Source organism: Miniopterus natalensis, chromosome 19 (genome assembly GCF_054644295.1).
Source record: "Miniopterus natalensis isolate mMinNat1 chromosome 19, mMinNat1.hap1, whole genome shotgun sequence".
Classification (NCBI taxonomy): domain Eukaryota; kingdom Metazoa; phylum Chordata; class Mammalia; order Chiroptera; family Miniopteridae; genus Miniopterus; species Miniopterus natalensis.
In genome coordinates, this window is record NC_142099.1 from 23,309,012 (window position 1) to 23,325,191 (window position 16,180).

General features: G+C 44.2%; 1 protein-coding gene across 1 annotated transcript in view; it reads left to right on the top strand.

Annotated features, from left to right (window-relative positions):
* Positions 1–1,140: 1,140 nt before the first annotated feature.
* The window catches only part of HMCN1 (hemicentin 1), a 345,340-nt gene continuing 330,300 nt past the window's right edge, over positions 1,141–16,180 (top strand). Inside the window, exon 1 of the mRNA XM_016224594.2 lies at positions 1,141–1,638. Within this exon, the coding sequence (XP_016080080.2) occupies positions 1,371–1,638 (268 nt within the window). The 5' untranslated portion in view covers positions 1,141–1,370. The remainder of the gene's footprint in view (positions 1,639–16,180) is intronic.

Sequence of the window (16,180 nt, forward strand, 5' to 3'; positions counted from 1 at the left end):
AATAATTACAAAACGGAAAAACTTGGTCATGTTTTCCAGGGCGAGGTTTCCTTCCTTATCAGCAGCAAGAAAATGCTGCGGACGGGAACAGCCCCTTGAATGGGTTTTTGGCTGAGACTTGGCACCCGGCAGCTCTAGGGGAGGAAATGTGAAATGGGGATATTATTCTGTCTGCCTCGCCATGCTAAGGGGAGGGGGGCGATTAAAACTGCGCAGCAAACGCGAATCTTGATACTGAAATTTAAAAATCAGTTTTTTCTTTAATAACCTCCCACCTCCCCCCCCCCCCCCCCCCAGCGCCGCATCCTTTCCACCTGGGCTTCCATCCTGTCTCCGGCCCAGCTTCCTCCCCCTCTCCCGTCTTTCCCAGCCACAGGCAGCGACACCCCAGCTCCTGCGCTCCCGCGTTTCCTTCCACGGCTCCTTCCCCGCTCCCCTCGCCTTCCGCCCGCCCCGCGCTCGCCTTCCCGCTCCACGTCTGCAAAGTCCCCGCGGAGATCAAAGCGCGGCGGTGGCTGCAGCCCCGCCGGAGACGTTTCCAGCTCCCCCTTCTGGCCGGGCGGAGGGGGCGGGAGGCTGGGCTGGGGCGCCCGGGCTCCTGGGGGGGGTGGCGGGTGGAAATGATGGAAGAGGGGTCTGAAGCGGCGTCGTACGCGGCAGAAGCAGACGCAGCCCCTTTGTGCTCGTTAGCGCGGGCGACCTTGGGCCCGGGTCCGTGCCGCCCGCCCCCGACCGGCCATTGTTCCCCCCGGGGGCAGGCAGGTCGGGAGCAGCGCCGGTGGGACGGCGCGCACGCCGGGCGCGCTTCCCTGGAACTGGATTGACCCCCGGATCGGCGCGGAGGCAGGGGGCGGGGGGGGGGGGGCTCCAGAGCCGCGGCGGGGGGGCTGCACCGGCCAATCAGGAGGCGAGGCCGAGCCAGGCTCCCCTCGCGGCTGCCGAGCGAGCGGCCGGCAGTGGAAAGTTGGGCGGCGCGGCGGGCGGCGCGGAGCGGCGGCGAGGGCAGCGGGACTCGCGGGCGGGGGGCGCGCGCCGCAGGGCTCAGCGCGGCCCCGGGGTCGGGTCGGGTCGGGCCGGGCGCGCCGCCCGCACTCGGCCACACGCCGCCCGGGCCGCGGGCAGAGAGCGCCCGGGAGGAAGCGGCGTCCGGACAAAAGCTGCCGCCTCTCCGCCGCTCAGCCCCTGCGGCGGGGCTTCGGGTCGGTGCCCGTCCCCGCCGAGTCTCCGCTGCAAACTTTCGGCCGGTTCCAAGAGCCTTCCAGAGTCTAATGAGTTGCTCGGGGAGGCGACCCTCTGCGTGCTGTTGAGGAGGGCTGAGCCCCGCGCCTGGACGCTCAGAAAGGGGAGGGGGGGAGAGAAAAGAAAAGAAAATGAGCTCCCGGGACACGGTGCGCGCCGCGTTCCTGCTCGCCCTGCTGCGCGCCTGCCTAGCCCAGGCTGCGAGCCCGCAGCCCGAGGTCCGCGCCGAGGACACCCCCGAGGGCGCCTCCACCTTGGCTTTTGTGTTCGACGTGACGGGGTCCATGTACGATGACTTAGTGCAGGTGATCGAAGGGGCTTCCAAAATTTTGGAGACGTCTTTGAAAAGACCGAAGAGACCTCTTTACAACTTCGCGCTGGTGCCCTTCCACGACCCAGGTAAGGGGGATGTTTGTTCTTTGTTGTTCCCCGTGACCCCGTCGCGTCTCGGGCTGTGGACTGGTTTCAGGGCTGGGGAGCCTCGAAGCTTTGTTTTAGATACATGTGTAGCCGAAAATAGTTGTAAACAAAGAGTCGCTGGTGGGCTTCTGGGGTGACTGAGACCTGCCAGGGTCTCAGCCCTGGAGCGGAGGGATGATGGCTTGTTGTTTTGGGGGGGCTCGTTCGCTGGTCCCCGCACCTGGAGGTGTGGACTTAGGAAAACCAGAATCCAAGGTCATGAGCAACGACGTCCCAGTGAGCGTTCATTGACTTGAATTTTAGAGCCAAAGGGTGTTTAATCATAAAGGCAGATTGGACGGAGGCTTTCAGCAGGAGCCCTCAGGAGCTAGCATCCAGGTCGAGAGCACGCGCGGGACAGCGCATGTGGGACGCGGGGGGAAGTCCTGGGTGCGACAGGGAATCTTGTCGGAATCACTGCCAGTGGCACGGAAGAGGTCAGAATGCGAGAAACCGTTCATTGCTTCGCAGAATCTGGTCCCCTTTGCACCAGGGCATCATTAGCGAGGCTCGCAGATGGGTGTAAACAGCCTGTCCGTGGCTCATGCAGTAGAAAGGCATGTAATTTGGTATGTCAGGGCTCTTTAGAGGTAGTCGAAGCAAAAGGAGTTTTTATTTATTTATTTATTTATTTTGCCCTAAAGCTATGAAGGTTTCAGCTGCTCCACTGTAATATGACCCCATTTCCTTTTTTTTTTCTTCCCCTTTTTTCTCCAGTGTCTCTTTAAAGTGGCACCTTTCTGTGAGGCCCCTAGGAGCCTTCATGGTCGTTGGTGAGGGTGGCCTTGCCCAGGGGAGCCCCGGGGCTTGTTCTCTAACATCCACCTAAGTTTCATTAGCACAAGTTGCTGCCCAGTTGAAGAAGTAAAGCAGTGGTTTCTTACAAGTCCCCCCTGACTGTTCTCCCACATTGTTCCGGCTTTGAAATGCTCTCTTTTTGCTAGAAGACCTTGATACAACCTGTTCACGGTGAGAGCTGGGTACTGAGAATTTCAGATTCTTTCTTTTGTGCATTTGACAAACATGTCAGTTCAAAGTATTGCGAGGTGTTAAATGTGGTAGGTGTCAGCTATTTTAAAAATAGTTGGCTAGGGAGAAATTTGGAGGAGAGGGAGAACTTTCTAGGATTTGTTTTTCATACTCTTCTGGGACATGTATACAGATATATGAAATAGACATTGGTGAAATATTCTTAATATTTGAATGAAGAAATGAAATAGTCATTTACTGTGTTGACGCTCTTAGTAAGATGCCTCATATCTTATAATGTTTCAATTTATTAAATGTGAAGATGTCAGTGTTGATGCAGTTCAAGACTTGTTATTTTGGAATAGCCTAAATGTGTTTCTTCTGTAAGAGTAAATCTGAAGTTGGCTAAAAGATAAAGTAAAAATTGTTTTCTCTAATTAACACCACAATTTGCTCTTCTCAAAAAGACTCTTATGAAATGATGTTGCTGCAGACAGAACACAGAAGTTGCCTCAAGTCATAAATGGAAACTGGATCATCATGATATTTTGATGTGATATGAAAATTATTGGAATGAATTGCATTGTGGTATGCCGCATTCCAATTGTTACCAAATGGGAAAGTTTGCTGTGGTTGACTTTCTTATAGTTTAGCAATCATGTTTCAAAGTGGGGGAAACTTGGCATGCTAATAAGAGATGACTAATAAATTAGAACTTTTAGCATTAATACACAAAAATGATTAAATTGGCCCCATAAAATTAATTGTAAGTATAATTCAGCAAAACTATTAATTCTGTCTCCACTGTGATTAAAGTAGAGAGAGGTGGCCAAGTGTTTCTGATATCTAAGAGTATTTAAAGTATTTTTGAAGATAGAGGGAAACAGAAGTTAGAACATAGTAATAACCTTTAGTTTACTAATTCATTTTAGTGGATCGTAATAATATCTTGGTGTGCCATTTTCTCTCTCACACTCTCTGAGTGTGTGTGTGTAATCATTAAATGTTTTTGATTTCCTATTACTTCTGATTGGTGATCAGCTTGGAATGACAGAAAGAGCCTTGCGTGGGGATTGGCTGTTTCCCTGAGTGATACTGGAAAAGTCGGTGTATCTTTTTGAATGTTCCCTCAACTATAAAATGAGGGACTTGTACTTGAACATCTCTAAGGTCGCTTCTAACTGTGACATTTTATGACTGATTATTTTACATGTGGTTGCTTTTCATCTTTTCTAACACATATTCCTACGGTGGAGTGATACAACTGACATGGAAAGAAGTAACGTGTGTTATTTAATATAATAATTACATTAATTATAATCATAATTACTAATTCTATTAATGACCTTGACTACAGCTTTTCAAAGCCCTTTGATATCTGCTACTTCATTTAGCTGGATGAAATGATGGAGAAGATCTGGGATAGAGTCTCAGGCATTTGACAGAGACCTTTAGGCATTTTCAGGTGACTGCTTTGGACCTCTGCATTACAGTTTGGGGTGTGTTTGCAGATGGGGGTAAAAATTAAAACACATGGAAAACATAGCCGTACAAGAGGAAGAAGCCTAACAACTTGATAAGAAAGTGATGAAATCATTCATAAAATGTGCACATAGGAAGCCAGTCTTGGAGGACCAACAAATAACACACCTGTGGTGGGAAGAAGCATCAGAGAGGACCAGGGACATGGAGCGTCCATGCCAGCTTTTTGATGCTATTATGCTTAAAATGGTTTTTTTACTTCTATAATCACATTTAATGCATTAATTTTTAACAGCTTTATTGAGATATAATTTCCATACCTTATGAACATTCATATTCACGGATATATACAACCATCACCACAATTTTGGAACTTTTTTAAAAAAAAATATATCTTTATTGACTTCAGAGAGAGGAAGGTAGGGGGAGAGAGAGAGATAGAAACATCAATGATGAGAGAGTCATTGATCGGCTGCTTCCTGCACATCCCCCACTGGGGATCGAGCCTGCAACCCGGGCATGTGCGCTGACTGGGAATCAAACCACAATCTCCTGGATCATAGGGTGATGCTCAGCCGCTGAGCCACGCCCGGCCAGGCTGCAACATTTTTATGAGCTCAAAGAGAAACCTCATGCCTTTTATTATTTATTTATTTATTTAAATTTTTCTATATTGTTGAAAGTATTACAGATGTTCCCTTTCCCCCCCTTTGATCCCCTCCACCCCACATTCACCCCACCCCCAGGCCTTCCCCATGCCAATGTCTGGGTCCATAGGTTATGCCTATAAGCATATAAGTTCTTTGATTAATCTCCCCCCACCCACTCCCCCACCCCCACCTTCCCTCTGAGACCCCTCAGTCTGTTCCATGCTAAAGAGGACATACAGATGGCCAAGAGACATATGAAAAAATGCTCAAAGTCACTAATCATCAGAGAGATGCAAATTAAAACCACAGTGAGGTATCACTTCACATCTGCCAAAACGGCTCCATCAACAAATCAAACAGCAGGTGCTGGCGAGGGTGTGGAGAAGAGGGAACCCTGGTGCACTGCTGGTGGGGATGCAGACTGGTGCAGCCACCATGGAAAACAGTATGGAGTTTCCTCAAAAAATTAAAAATGGAACTGCCGTTTGACCCAGTGATCTCACTTCTAGGAATATATCCTAAGAATCCTGAAACACTAATCAGAAAGAACTTATGCTCCCCTATGTTCATAGCAGCGCAGCTTACAGTAGCTAAGATCTGGAAACAGCCCAAGTGCCCATCAGGAGATGAGTGGATGAAAAAGCTGTGGGACACTCACACCATGGAATACTACGCAGCTGTAAAAAAGAAGGATCTCTTATCCTTTGGCACAGCATAGGGGGAACTGGAGAGTATTATGCAAGTGAAATAAGCCAGGCACTAATTTACTTTCTGTCTCTATAGATTTTCCCGTTCTGGACTTTTATATGAATGGAGTCACATTCATATGTTCTTTTATGACTGGCTTCTTTTATATAATGTTTTCAAGGGTCGCTCATGGTGTTGCACGAGGATAGCTGACGGGTGCCAGGAGACTCAACTTTGAGATTAGAGGGTTGAAACTCTCTCCCACTCCTGACCTCGGGAGGAGAGAGGAGCTAGACGTCAAATCAGTTGCCTGTTGCCAGTGATTTAATCAGTCATGGCTATGTGATGAAGCCTTCATAAAAACCCGAAAGGACAGTCTTCAGAGAGCTTCGGGTTGGGGAACACATGGAGCTGCGGGGAGAGTGGTGAGCACTGAGAGCATGGGAGCTCCGTGTCCTGTTCCCCATACCTCACTCTGTGTATCTCTTCCATCTGGCTATTCCTGATGTTGAAGCAGAAACATCCAAACCTGTAGAGAATTAGTTTACTTGAGCCAAACTGATGACAATTGGCAGGAAGCAAAATCTCAATGAATTGAGACAATGCTCCAGAGAATGGCAGTTTTGCAGCTTTATTTATACATTAGATTCAGAGGGAATCTGTAAGGAGGGTGACATGAAATCCATTGGTGGTAGATTAAGGGGGTGGGAGAAAGCAAACGGGGGAACCTCTGGGATTGGAAAAAATGTAAATCAGAAACATGTGTTTCTCTTACTTTGGTGGGTGTAGGGTAGTTAATAATTAACATTTACAGCCACAAAGAGATGGTTTGCTGGAAACAAGATAACAGTGAGGGGTTCTGCTGAAGGTTGTGCCCTGAGGGATCTGGAAAAGATTACTCTGACATTTCAAAGGTGTGTTATCGTAGATCCAAAAAGACGGTAGGCAGGCTCACTTAAGTTAAAGATTCACCTTTGTCAGGGAACTTACAGGCCTAGGACAGAACTACCCACTATGACCCACTTCTAGTTAGGAACTTCTATGTTCAGAACATCCTGTGTAGTTACTTTCTGTCTCTGAATTCGTAGGGCCTTTTATGCAGGCCTCCCCTGAACTTGTCAGGTTTTGTATGTGGCCCCTTTTTCATGCAGACTGAGTTATGTCTTTTTATAATGAAACTGGTAATCTAATGAGTAAATAGGTTTTCTGAGTTTTTTGAGCTGCTCTAGCAAATTAATTGAACCCAAGGAGGGGGTTGTGGGAACCTCTGATTTATTGGTGGTTGGTCAGGAGCACAAGAAACAACTTGGGCTTGTGATTGAAGTCTCAAGTTGGGGAGAGGGTGCAGTCTTGTAGAACTAAACCCTTTAACCTGCAGAATCTGATGCTCTTTCTGGGTAGACAAACATCAGAATCCAGTTGAACTGAGTTTAATTCTCAGACCTTGAAAACCTATAGAAATTGAAGTTTATATGAACTAAATTTGAAGTTTATATGAACTAAACTTCAAATTGAAATGTCAGTTTCAGTATGTGTAGGAAAAAGATCCAAGAAGATGAGCCTCCCTTTGCCTCTGGCCCATCCTGTGTGAAGAGTGCTTTTCATGAGGAAAAGGGTTGCCTTTTTAAATCCAAGAGAAACTAAACTAAAGTAGAATTTAAGAGTGAGAGATTTTGGTTGGCAATGATTACTTCGTTTCCTAGCATGAGAAAGTATTTTAACTTGAGAGTGGATCCCACATCACTGGATGTTTTCTGAGGACATGGAGAAGCGTTTTGCTATCCACAATGAAAACTTTCTCCCGAAGTATGAGGACCACATTTTGATAAGTCAAGTATGTTACATGTGCTAGAAATGTTACTAGTTAACAGAATCCTCTCTGACTCCCACTGTTTTGTTTGTTTGTTAAGTTGAGGAACAGTGTTCAATTGAGTGCTGGTAAATCAGAATTTGCTTTCGCTTATGGTGTGTCTCTGGTCAGACATACAATAACCGTTCTCTGTGGGCTTGATAACTCTGCTTCCCTACTTTTCTCTGTGATGAGACATTAAGCAATTTGGACAGGACTCATTTATATTACAGGCCTGGCACATAGTACATACTCCAGACACGTTTCATGACTAAATGCTGGAAACAACTGAGGATTTCTCTGGGTATTTTAATCTTGCCTTGCATGTCTGTGATTTTACTTTTTAAATCATAACAGGAGAATAAAACTAAACAACATAATAATTTGCTAAGTAGACCTTTTTGGTGATGTATGTCTCCCATCCAAGCTTGAAATGAAATGAAATGATCATTGTGACCCAGGTGATGACAGAGTCTTGGGTAGTCACTGAATGTTTGTATAGCAGGTAAACTGGGGGGGAATTTCTATGCAGTCGGGAGCGTCTCAGTTGTATGCTGTAAGACAGTCTGCCTACTTTCCAGTTTTAATTGGGCTGGTGGAAGGAGTGGCACTACAGTGGTACCTGGATTTTCGAATGTGATCCATCCTGGAAGCCCGTTTGAGTTCTGAAATGTTCGAATACCGAGGGGTCCACCGCCGACAGCGAGGCCTCAGGATCTTGCCCTCAGGAGGCCATGTGGCATGTTCGATTTCCGGGGCGTGTTCGAAAACCGAAGTGTTTCCTTTTGGTTTACGGCATTCAGAAACTGAAATGTCCACCCACAGAGATGTTTGAAAACCCAGGTGCCACTGTATGAAGAAACTGATTTCTAAAGAGCGCCGTGCAAACAAAGATCCACAGCATAGGTGGATCTCACGAGCCTACAGGTATTCTCAGCCTTGGTTTGGTTTTGTTTTTCTGATAAATCCCATGAGGATCCCCATCTCTATGGAGAATGGGAAAAATTTAAAACTGATGTTGAGCGTGTTGAGCATGTTATACAATTTTTTTCTCGTGATGAGAACTTTGAAGGCCTACTCTCTTAGCAACTTTCAAATATGCACTTCAGTACTGAGTATAGTCACCATGTTGCACATCGCATCACCATGACTTATTTATTTTATAATTGGAAGTTTGTCCCTCTTGACCTCCTTCATTTCACCCACCCCCTACTCTCTATCTCTTGCAACCACAGAGGTGTATGTTCTCTGTATCTGTGAGCTCAGTTTTTTTCTTAGATTCCACATACAGTATTTGTATTTCTCTGTCTGGCTTATTTAATGCCCAAGGTCCATTCATATTGTCACAAATGGCAAGACTTCTTTCTCTTTTATGGCTGAATAATATTCCAGTGTGTGTGTGTGTGTGTGTGTGTGTGCAGGTGTGTATATATATATATATATTCATCCATTGATGGACACTTAGGTTGTTTCCACATTTTGGCTATTGTAAATAATGCAGTGAACATGGGGTACATATAAATTTTTATGGTAGTGTTTTTGTTTTCTTCAGGTAAATACTCAGAAGTGGAATTGATGGATTATATGGTACTTCTATTTTTAACTTTTTGAGGAACCTCCACAGTTTCCCATAGTGGCTACACCAATTTACATCTCCACTAATAGTACACAAGGGTTCCCTTTCTTCCACATTCTCTCCAACACTTGTTATTTCTTGTCTTTTTGATAATAGCCATTCTAACAGGTGTGAGGTGTCTCCTTGTGATTTCGATTTACCTTTCCCTGATGATTAGTGATGTTGAGCACGTTTTCATGTACCCGTTGGCCAACTGTATTCTTCTTTGGAAAGATATTTCTTCAGATCCTCTGCCCATTTTTTTTAATTGAATGATTTGGGTGTTGTTGTTTTTTTTGTGTGCCAACTTTGATCAGAGTATTAGTTCATTCTGCACTTAAATAACCAGTCCACCCATAAGCAGCATTCCAACTGTAGTGATAGACTGTTTATCTTTATAAATATGTAATGATGTCATTACATATTTGGATCATACTATTAACTCTCCTAGTTTTGGTTTCATGCTCACCAAAGAGACGCTTGATAATTTAACCTCAAACACTTTCCTTATAGGGAGAGAAAGCTCTTGTCAGACTGGCACATACATCAGACTTACCAGACAGTTATATTCCTGATTGGTAACTCATATTTTGGCACACCAGTTTTATACATCAGTCTCTATTGTTTAAAATACTCTGACAGTGTCAAGTTAAAGTTTCTGAGTCTGTAAGTCTGAGAGCCAGACCTTAGTTGATGGTGAATTTATCAAAGTCAATGTCTTCTGAGTGGATCTGTTTGGGTGGCCTGTCTCTCTCCAGGTATCATCCCCTCAGCATTTCCGACTGTCAGTGTTAGTGCGAATAGTGCCAAGTAGCTGTTCTGTCCACTTGAAACTTATATTGATGACAGCTGAAGCCATCAGAATAAGTGAGATTATCCAAGGAGAGTATGTAGACTGAGAGAAGAAGGAAGATAGAAGTATGAAGAACATAAACACTTAAAAGACAGTGAGAAGGGCCGTTCATAAAGGATTCTGGGAAGGAAAGTCCAGGTTAGTAGGAAGAGAAACAGGCATAAGCAGTTTGTGGAAATCTAAAAAGTTGTTAGAGTTAAGCAGGGGATGTTATCAACTCTATCCATGTGTAAGATTACTGAAAATAAAAGCTAAACTAAAAAGCTAAAATGCAGTTTTATCGGGATTGTGAGGCCTGAGTGCTGAAGTGATGGATGAGAAAATTGTGGTTAAAAGCATAGGCTCTAAAGTCTGATGCCTGGGTTGGAAGCCTGGCTGCACCAGTTACTTGTCCCACGATCTTAACTTCTTTGTGCTTCAGTTTCAGTAACTGGGGATAATATCTACTCAACAAAGTTGATGTGAGGATTGAAACGATAGATGTCCAAAATTTAGCACATTCCCCTGAACACAGTAAATTCTCAATAAATATTAGTTTTTGGGACTTAGAGTTGAGAAAGAACATTTGAAGATGGGAGAGAGGAGAGAATGTTTAATTCCGGAAGAGTCAATGAATAGGATAGAAGATGCCAAGGAGAGAAGAGGTAATTTATGAAGCCAGGGCTTTGAGGAAGCAAGAGGAGATGGGATGCAAAGTAGAGGGATTGGTCGTTGGCAGGAGAAGACCTTTGGTTGATTTGTGATAGGAGAGAAGCAGACCATAGACAGCATGCATGGTCATGGATAAGGGGTAGGTTGGGATGCAGGATGATGGGGGACTTCCTGTCTGATGGACTCTTTTTTCCTGAAAGACACAGAAAGGAGAGTCATTTGATGAGAGGAGGGAGGAGTAGAAGGGCAAGTAAGGAGTTTTGAAGGTAGAAGGCGACTATGGACACAGATGGTTTCCCAGGATGAGCTGGGGTTCAGAAGATGGATTTGTAATGCTCGAACACTGCCTTGCTATGCGATTTTCTCCATCAGCTCTCAGCAGCCTGGGCATAACTGTTGAGGTTGACTACTGATTTGATCTGGGACTGGGATTTTGTAGAGCAAGTGTGACTAAAGCAATAGGATATGGCTGAGAGGATATTTACGAGAGAGAGAATGAAGTGGCGCATCATAGAGTCCAATGTGGATGTATTAGACTGACACGAGCTGAGCATTTTCATGTGAAGGATGCTCTGACAGGAAGTTTAGATTATTGGTAAGAATAGCCAGAGTGATTGATCACAGAATTTAGCTTGAGTAGAAAAGAAAGTTAAACCGGAATGACGATTGTGGGGTTGAGATCAGGGCACTTGAGTCTGCAGGGTTGAATGTGGATGTTAAAGTAACCCAGAGCTTAGAATGGTGAGAAAGACAGTGAGCCAGGCATCACATTTTTATTTCATAAGAATTGTTGAGAAGTCTCCAGGTGGCAGTTAACTGTGATGGGGAGAGTTACAGGGTGTCGTAGGTGGCATGCACCTCAAGATGGCAGGTGTTTTGTCTGAAGGTAGAGAAATGATGGAGGGGATAAAATGCTGACCCATCTCCTGACCCTGGTGTATCTGGGTGTTGGAGAGTGAGCAGATCTCACGGGGGAGCACTGTAGGATGAGGGGCGGTGCCGTCAGTGGAGAACCCTGTGTCAGCTCAAGGGGGCAGTAGATTTCCTGTGGAAAGATGGTTTGGCAGGTCACAGCATTTGCGAGGGCATCGGATGGAGAAAAGAATGGTCAGCAGGGAGGAAAGAGAGAGGATGAGAGTAAGAGAAAAGGGAGTGGTTTGCATTTGGGGGAGTGACCACAGATGGTGGTGGGTGGGAGATGCTGGTACAGAGTCTAACTGAGGCTTGGGTATTAAGTGGAAGACACCAGATCAAGCCCTGGGAGAGTTGGAGTCTCATGACGTCAGCTGTTGGCAACCGTGAGGGCAGAGGCTCTTGAGAAAATCTCATCTCACATGTCGTCTTGACACAGGCTTAGTAGCATAAGTTTTATTTCTAGTAATAACAGCTACCATTTTATTTTGTGAGTCACTACTATGGACCAGACACTAAACTTGATGCATGTTGTGCTTTATATCATTTAAGGCTCACGAAAGTCTTAAGTGGTGGGTGTTATCTTTATTTTACATAGGAAGCAACTAAGACTTATATGAATTCTCACAAAATGTGCACAATTTTCTGAAAAAGAGTAGCTTTCTGCACATAATTTTTTGCCCCTTCCTGGGTTTTGAGACGTGTGAGGATAGAGGAGCTGTGCCCAAGAAGGCATGGCAAAGGGACCTCTGTGTGTGTCGCTAGGTCTGCCATAACCAAGCACCCCAAATGGGGTGGCTCAAACAACAGAAATTTATTGTCTCAGTTCTGGAAGTTAGAAGCCTGAAACCAAGATGTTGGCAGATTCCTTCTGCAGGTGTGAGGGAGAATCTGTCCCATGCCTCTCTCCTGGCTTCTGGTGGTTTGCGGGCAATCTTTGGTGTTCCTTGGCCTGCAGATGCTCCGTTCGCTGCCTTCCCGTGCCCAGGGCGGTCTCTCTGTACTCTGTGTCAAATTTCCCTTTTTTATAAGGACACCAGTCATATTGGATTATCGGCCCGCCCTACTCAAGTATGACCTCATCTTAACTAACTACATCTGCGACAATCTTATTTCCAAATAAGTTCACATTTTGAGGTGCTGGGACATAAAGACTTTAACGTATGAATTTTGGGCAGACACACTTCAGCTCATACCGAGAGCACTCAGTAATTAACATTTAAAAACCAAAACTCTATTACTCTTTTACCAGAGAGACTCGGTTTATTCTATAAATTTCTGATAAAAATGTTTACATTCGAGAGATGATGAACTCTAAGCTCTAATCTCCTTGTGGATAGGAACGGGATCCTTGGTGGTAATGATGGAGAGAGGCATTAATAGGTTTGGGATGCTATTTCAGTCTTCGAAATAATTTGCACTTAAGAAAAAAAATCTGTGAATTTTACTTTTAAAGCATTTAATTCTTTAGAGTGTTTACTCTCAGAACATTTAATAAAGCTTTATTGGATTTTTTTGGAGATGTTGAGATATTTAATTTTGAAATGGGGAAAATCCTATAGGAGCTAGGGATTCTGGGAATTAGGTGTGGGTTCCAAAATATTTTGAGTTTGTATACCTCTAGGTTTTGTTTGTTTTTTTTCTTGGAAACTTCAAACATACTAATTGGAGCAGTTTTTCTGTGAGCACCTAATCTCTGAAAGCTAACCTTTAAGCACTGTTTTATAGCGGGGTGGGGGTGGGCGGGGGGGTGTGGATTGGGGGGACGGGGGAGGGAGGAATTCCTTGAAGTTCCCAGACTGGAAGGCACTCTTATGGCCTCCGGAAATGCTTCCACTCTGAGTTGCTCTTGTCAAGATCTGGCTGTGGGAGGCTGGGTAAATGAGACTGATGGGTGATGCGAAAGAGAGAAATACTTGAGATGGGTCTTGCTCTTGGATGTTATTTGCACCAAGTAGAAAGGTGAGAAAATACATCATTTCATTAAGCTGTAGAGAACACAACTCCAAAAGGATATACTATCTGGAATGTCAGTTTTTGAGATTCAAAGTGAAATCTGTTTTGCTTTTTGGTTAGTTCATTATTCCCACTTCAAAGCCCTTTGCCAGAGCACACAAAAAAACCTCACTTTTATTGTTTCATGCTCCCCAGAGGGTCTTCCCTGCTCTTCTTAGGTGGACGTGTTCACCACCCCTTGGATCAGATGGTTACACTTCTGCCTGGAAGTTTTCTCTGGAGCCACACCCCGTGTTGGAATGTCTCCCTGTGTGCCAGACATTTTCTCTTCTATAATTAAAAAGATTTGTTAAAATTTCACCTCTTCCAAGGAATTTTCCTGGAGTATTGGAAAAGTGTCACTTAATATTGAGATTCCCCTTTTATAATTATTGTACCTTTTATGGACTTAACCAGTGCCTTTATAACTTCACTCCTCTTTTTTTCCTTCTGTATTGTAACAGAAATGAACAGTTGTTTGATTTATCTTGACAAAGTAAGATTTAATAGAGTCAGGATGACATAGGTTTTGAGTGAATTGACTCTAATAACAAAAGGACCAACATTTGATTATTAGTCAGCTGCTAAGTTCTCAAAGCTTTAGTTCCCTTAACATTAAAGTGAAAAGAACGGTCATACTTCTTTTGTAGAGTTGTGAGCATTAGAGGAGAAAAAGCATGCAAAACATTTGGTACAAAGCCTGACACAAAGGAAGGACCCGAGAGGATTTTATAAGGAAAATAGCACTTGACATAGAGTCAAAACACCTGGGTGCTGGCTCTATAACTGGGCAGGTCACTTGATTTAGAGCCTCAGTTTCTTTCTGTCTGAAATAAAGATATAATCACTGGTGTGCTGATCAGTGTTCAACCACTGCCCTGGGGGTGGGGGTGGGGTGAGGTCCTTACTTGTAGCATTTGGCCCATTTCCATGGTGTAAATACTCCCCCACTGCCAATTTCAAACTACCAAAATGTTATCACTGGATGTGGAGCTAAGAATAGATGTGTGTAACTGTCCATTCCTGATTCCACAAAGGGGGGTATTTATGCTTAAGTGAGATGATATTTGTGAAAGGACTTAGTGTAATAGGCATTCACTAGTGTTAGTTTAATTTTGCTTGGAAAAGTCCTTTAGATGGGAAAATTAGTTAGGGCAGAATTAGTTTTATGATGGAAAAAGCAGATTGAGCATTTTCTTCTCCATGACAGTTTGAGAAATTTCAACAGTAAATACCCAGAGAGGCTGGGCAGGCACCACTAATGCAGAAGTGGAACAGGAGGACCCCACTGCCTTACATATCTGCTGGGGCATGCAAGAGATAGCTCACATTTACCAGCACCCCTCCCCGCCTCACATGCATTTTCCCCAGTGTTCCCCATCTCAGCGAAGGTGCTACATTTTCCTTTGGCTTAAAGCAATAAAAATTTATCATCACATATTTCTGGAGGTACAAGTCAGAAATGGGTCTCACTGAACTAAAACAAGATGTGCATTCCTTTTGGAAACTCTAGGAAAGAACCCATGTCTGGGCCTTTTCTGATTTTAGAGGCTGCCTGCATTCCATGACCTCCTGTCTCCCTCTTCAAAGCCTGCAGCGGGCCAGCCAAGTCTTTGTCCCGCTGCATGACTGACAGTGACATTTCAGTCTCAACGTGGCTTCTCCTTCATATCGTTAGTTATAAGGCTTCTGTTCAGCTAGTCTTCACATGGTTCTCCAGGCTGATTGTTCTATAATTTAGTTGTAATTTTGATGTGGTCCTGGGAAGAGGCGAGCACAGCGTTTAACTCAGGGTGCTACCATTTTCTCACAGTTGTTCCAGACAACACCCTTGGAGTCATCTCTTTCACACCCCACATCTAATCTCTCTGTAAATTCTTTTGGTCCTACCTTTAAGATTTTTAATTTGACCAGTACTCTCCCCTTCTACCCCTGATCTTGTAGCCCGAGAGTCACTTTAACTGGTCTTCCTGCTACTCTCCCCAGAGCTGCCAGAGGATTCTTTTAAAATGAATTGCAGGTCACATGATTCCCAGCTCCCCTTTCTGACCTCCTTTTAGCATATTGTGCTCTTTATTGATTCTTTCAAGCCAGTCACACACCCTCTCTAGAGCCATTGCTCTTGCTGTCCTTTCCCAGATCCTTGCATGGCTTATATCATGACTGATGCGGCTGTTGGCTCAAAATCACCTATTCACAGAGAACTTCCTTGGCCAAAGTCTGACATAGCTCCTCCCATGACTGTCCTATTATCCTGCTTTATTTCTATTTTTATCGGCTTAGCACTGCTTGACATTTGACACGATGTGAGCCCATTCATTGAAGCTCTATCCCCTCCACTCAGTATAAACTCCAAGAGGGCAGAGACTTAATTCTCATGACTGTTTCCCAGAGCCTCACATAGAAGGGTCCCTGGCATGTAGGAGGCACTCAACAAATAGATATTTAATGAAAGAACAAATTTTTATAAATGTTCTGTAAGTACTTGAAAAATTCTCTAATGGTTGAGTGCTGAGTTCTACATATGTTCATAATGACAAGCTTGTTAATTATGTTATTCAGATACTCTTTTTATCATTTATTGCCCAATTGATCCAGCAGTTTTTGAATAAATTATGTTAACATTTTCTACTGTGTTTGTGCTTTTGTTCATTTCTTCTTGTAACTCCAGTCAGTTTTTGCTTTAAGGACACGTTGGGTACATATTGGCTCAGGATTGTTTTATGTTCATAGTGAATTATTCATTTTATCTTTAGCTTAAATAAAGATAGAATGATTCAGTAGGAAATAATTTTTTAAAAATTATGTATAGCACCGTC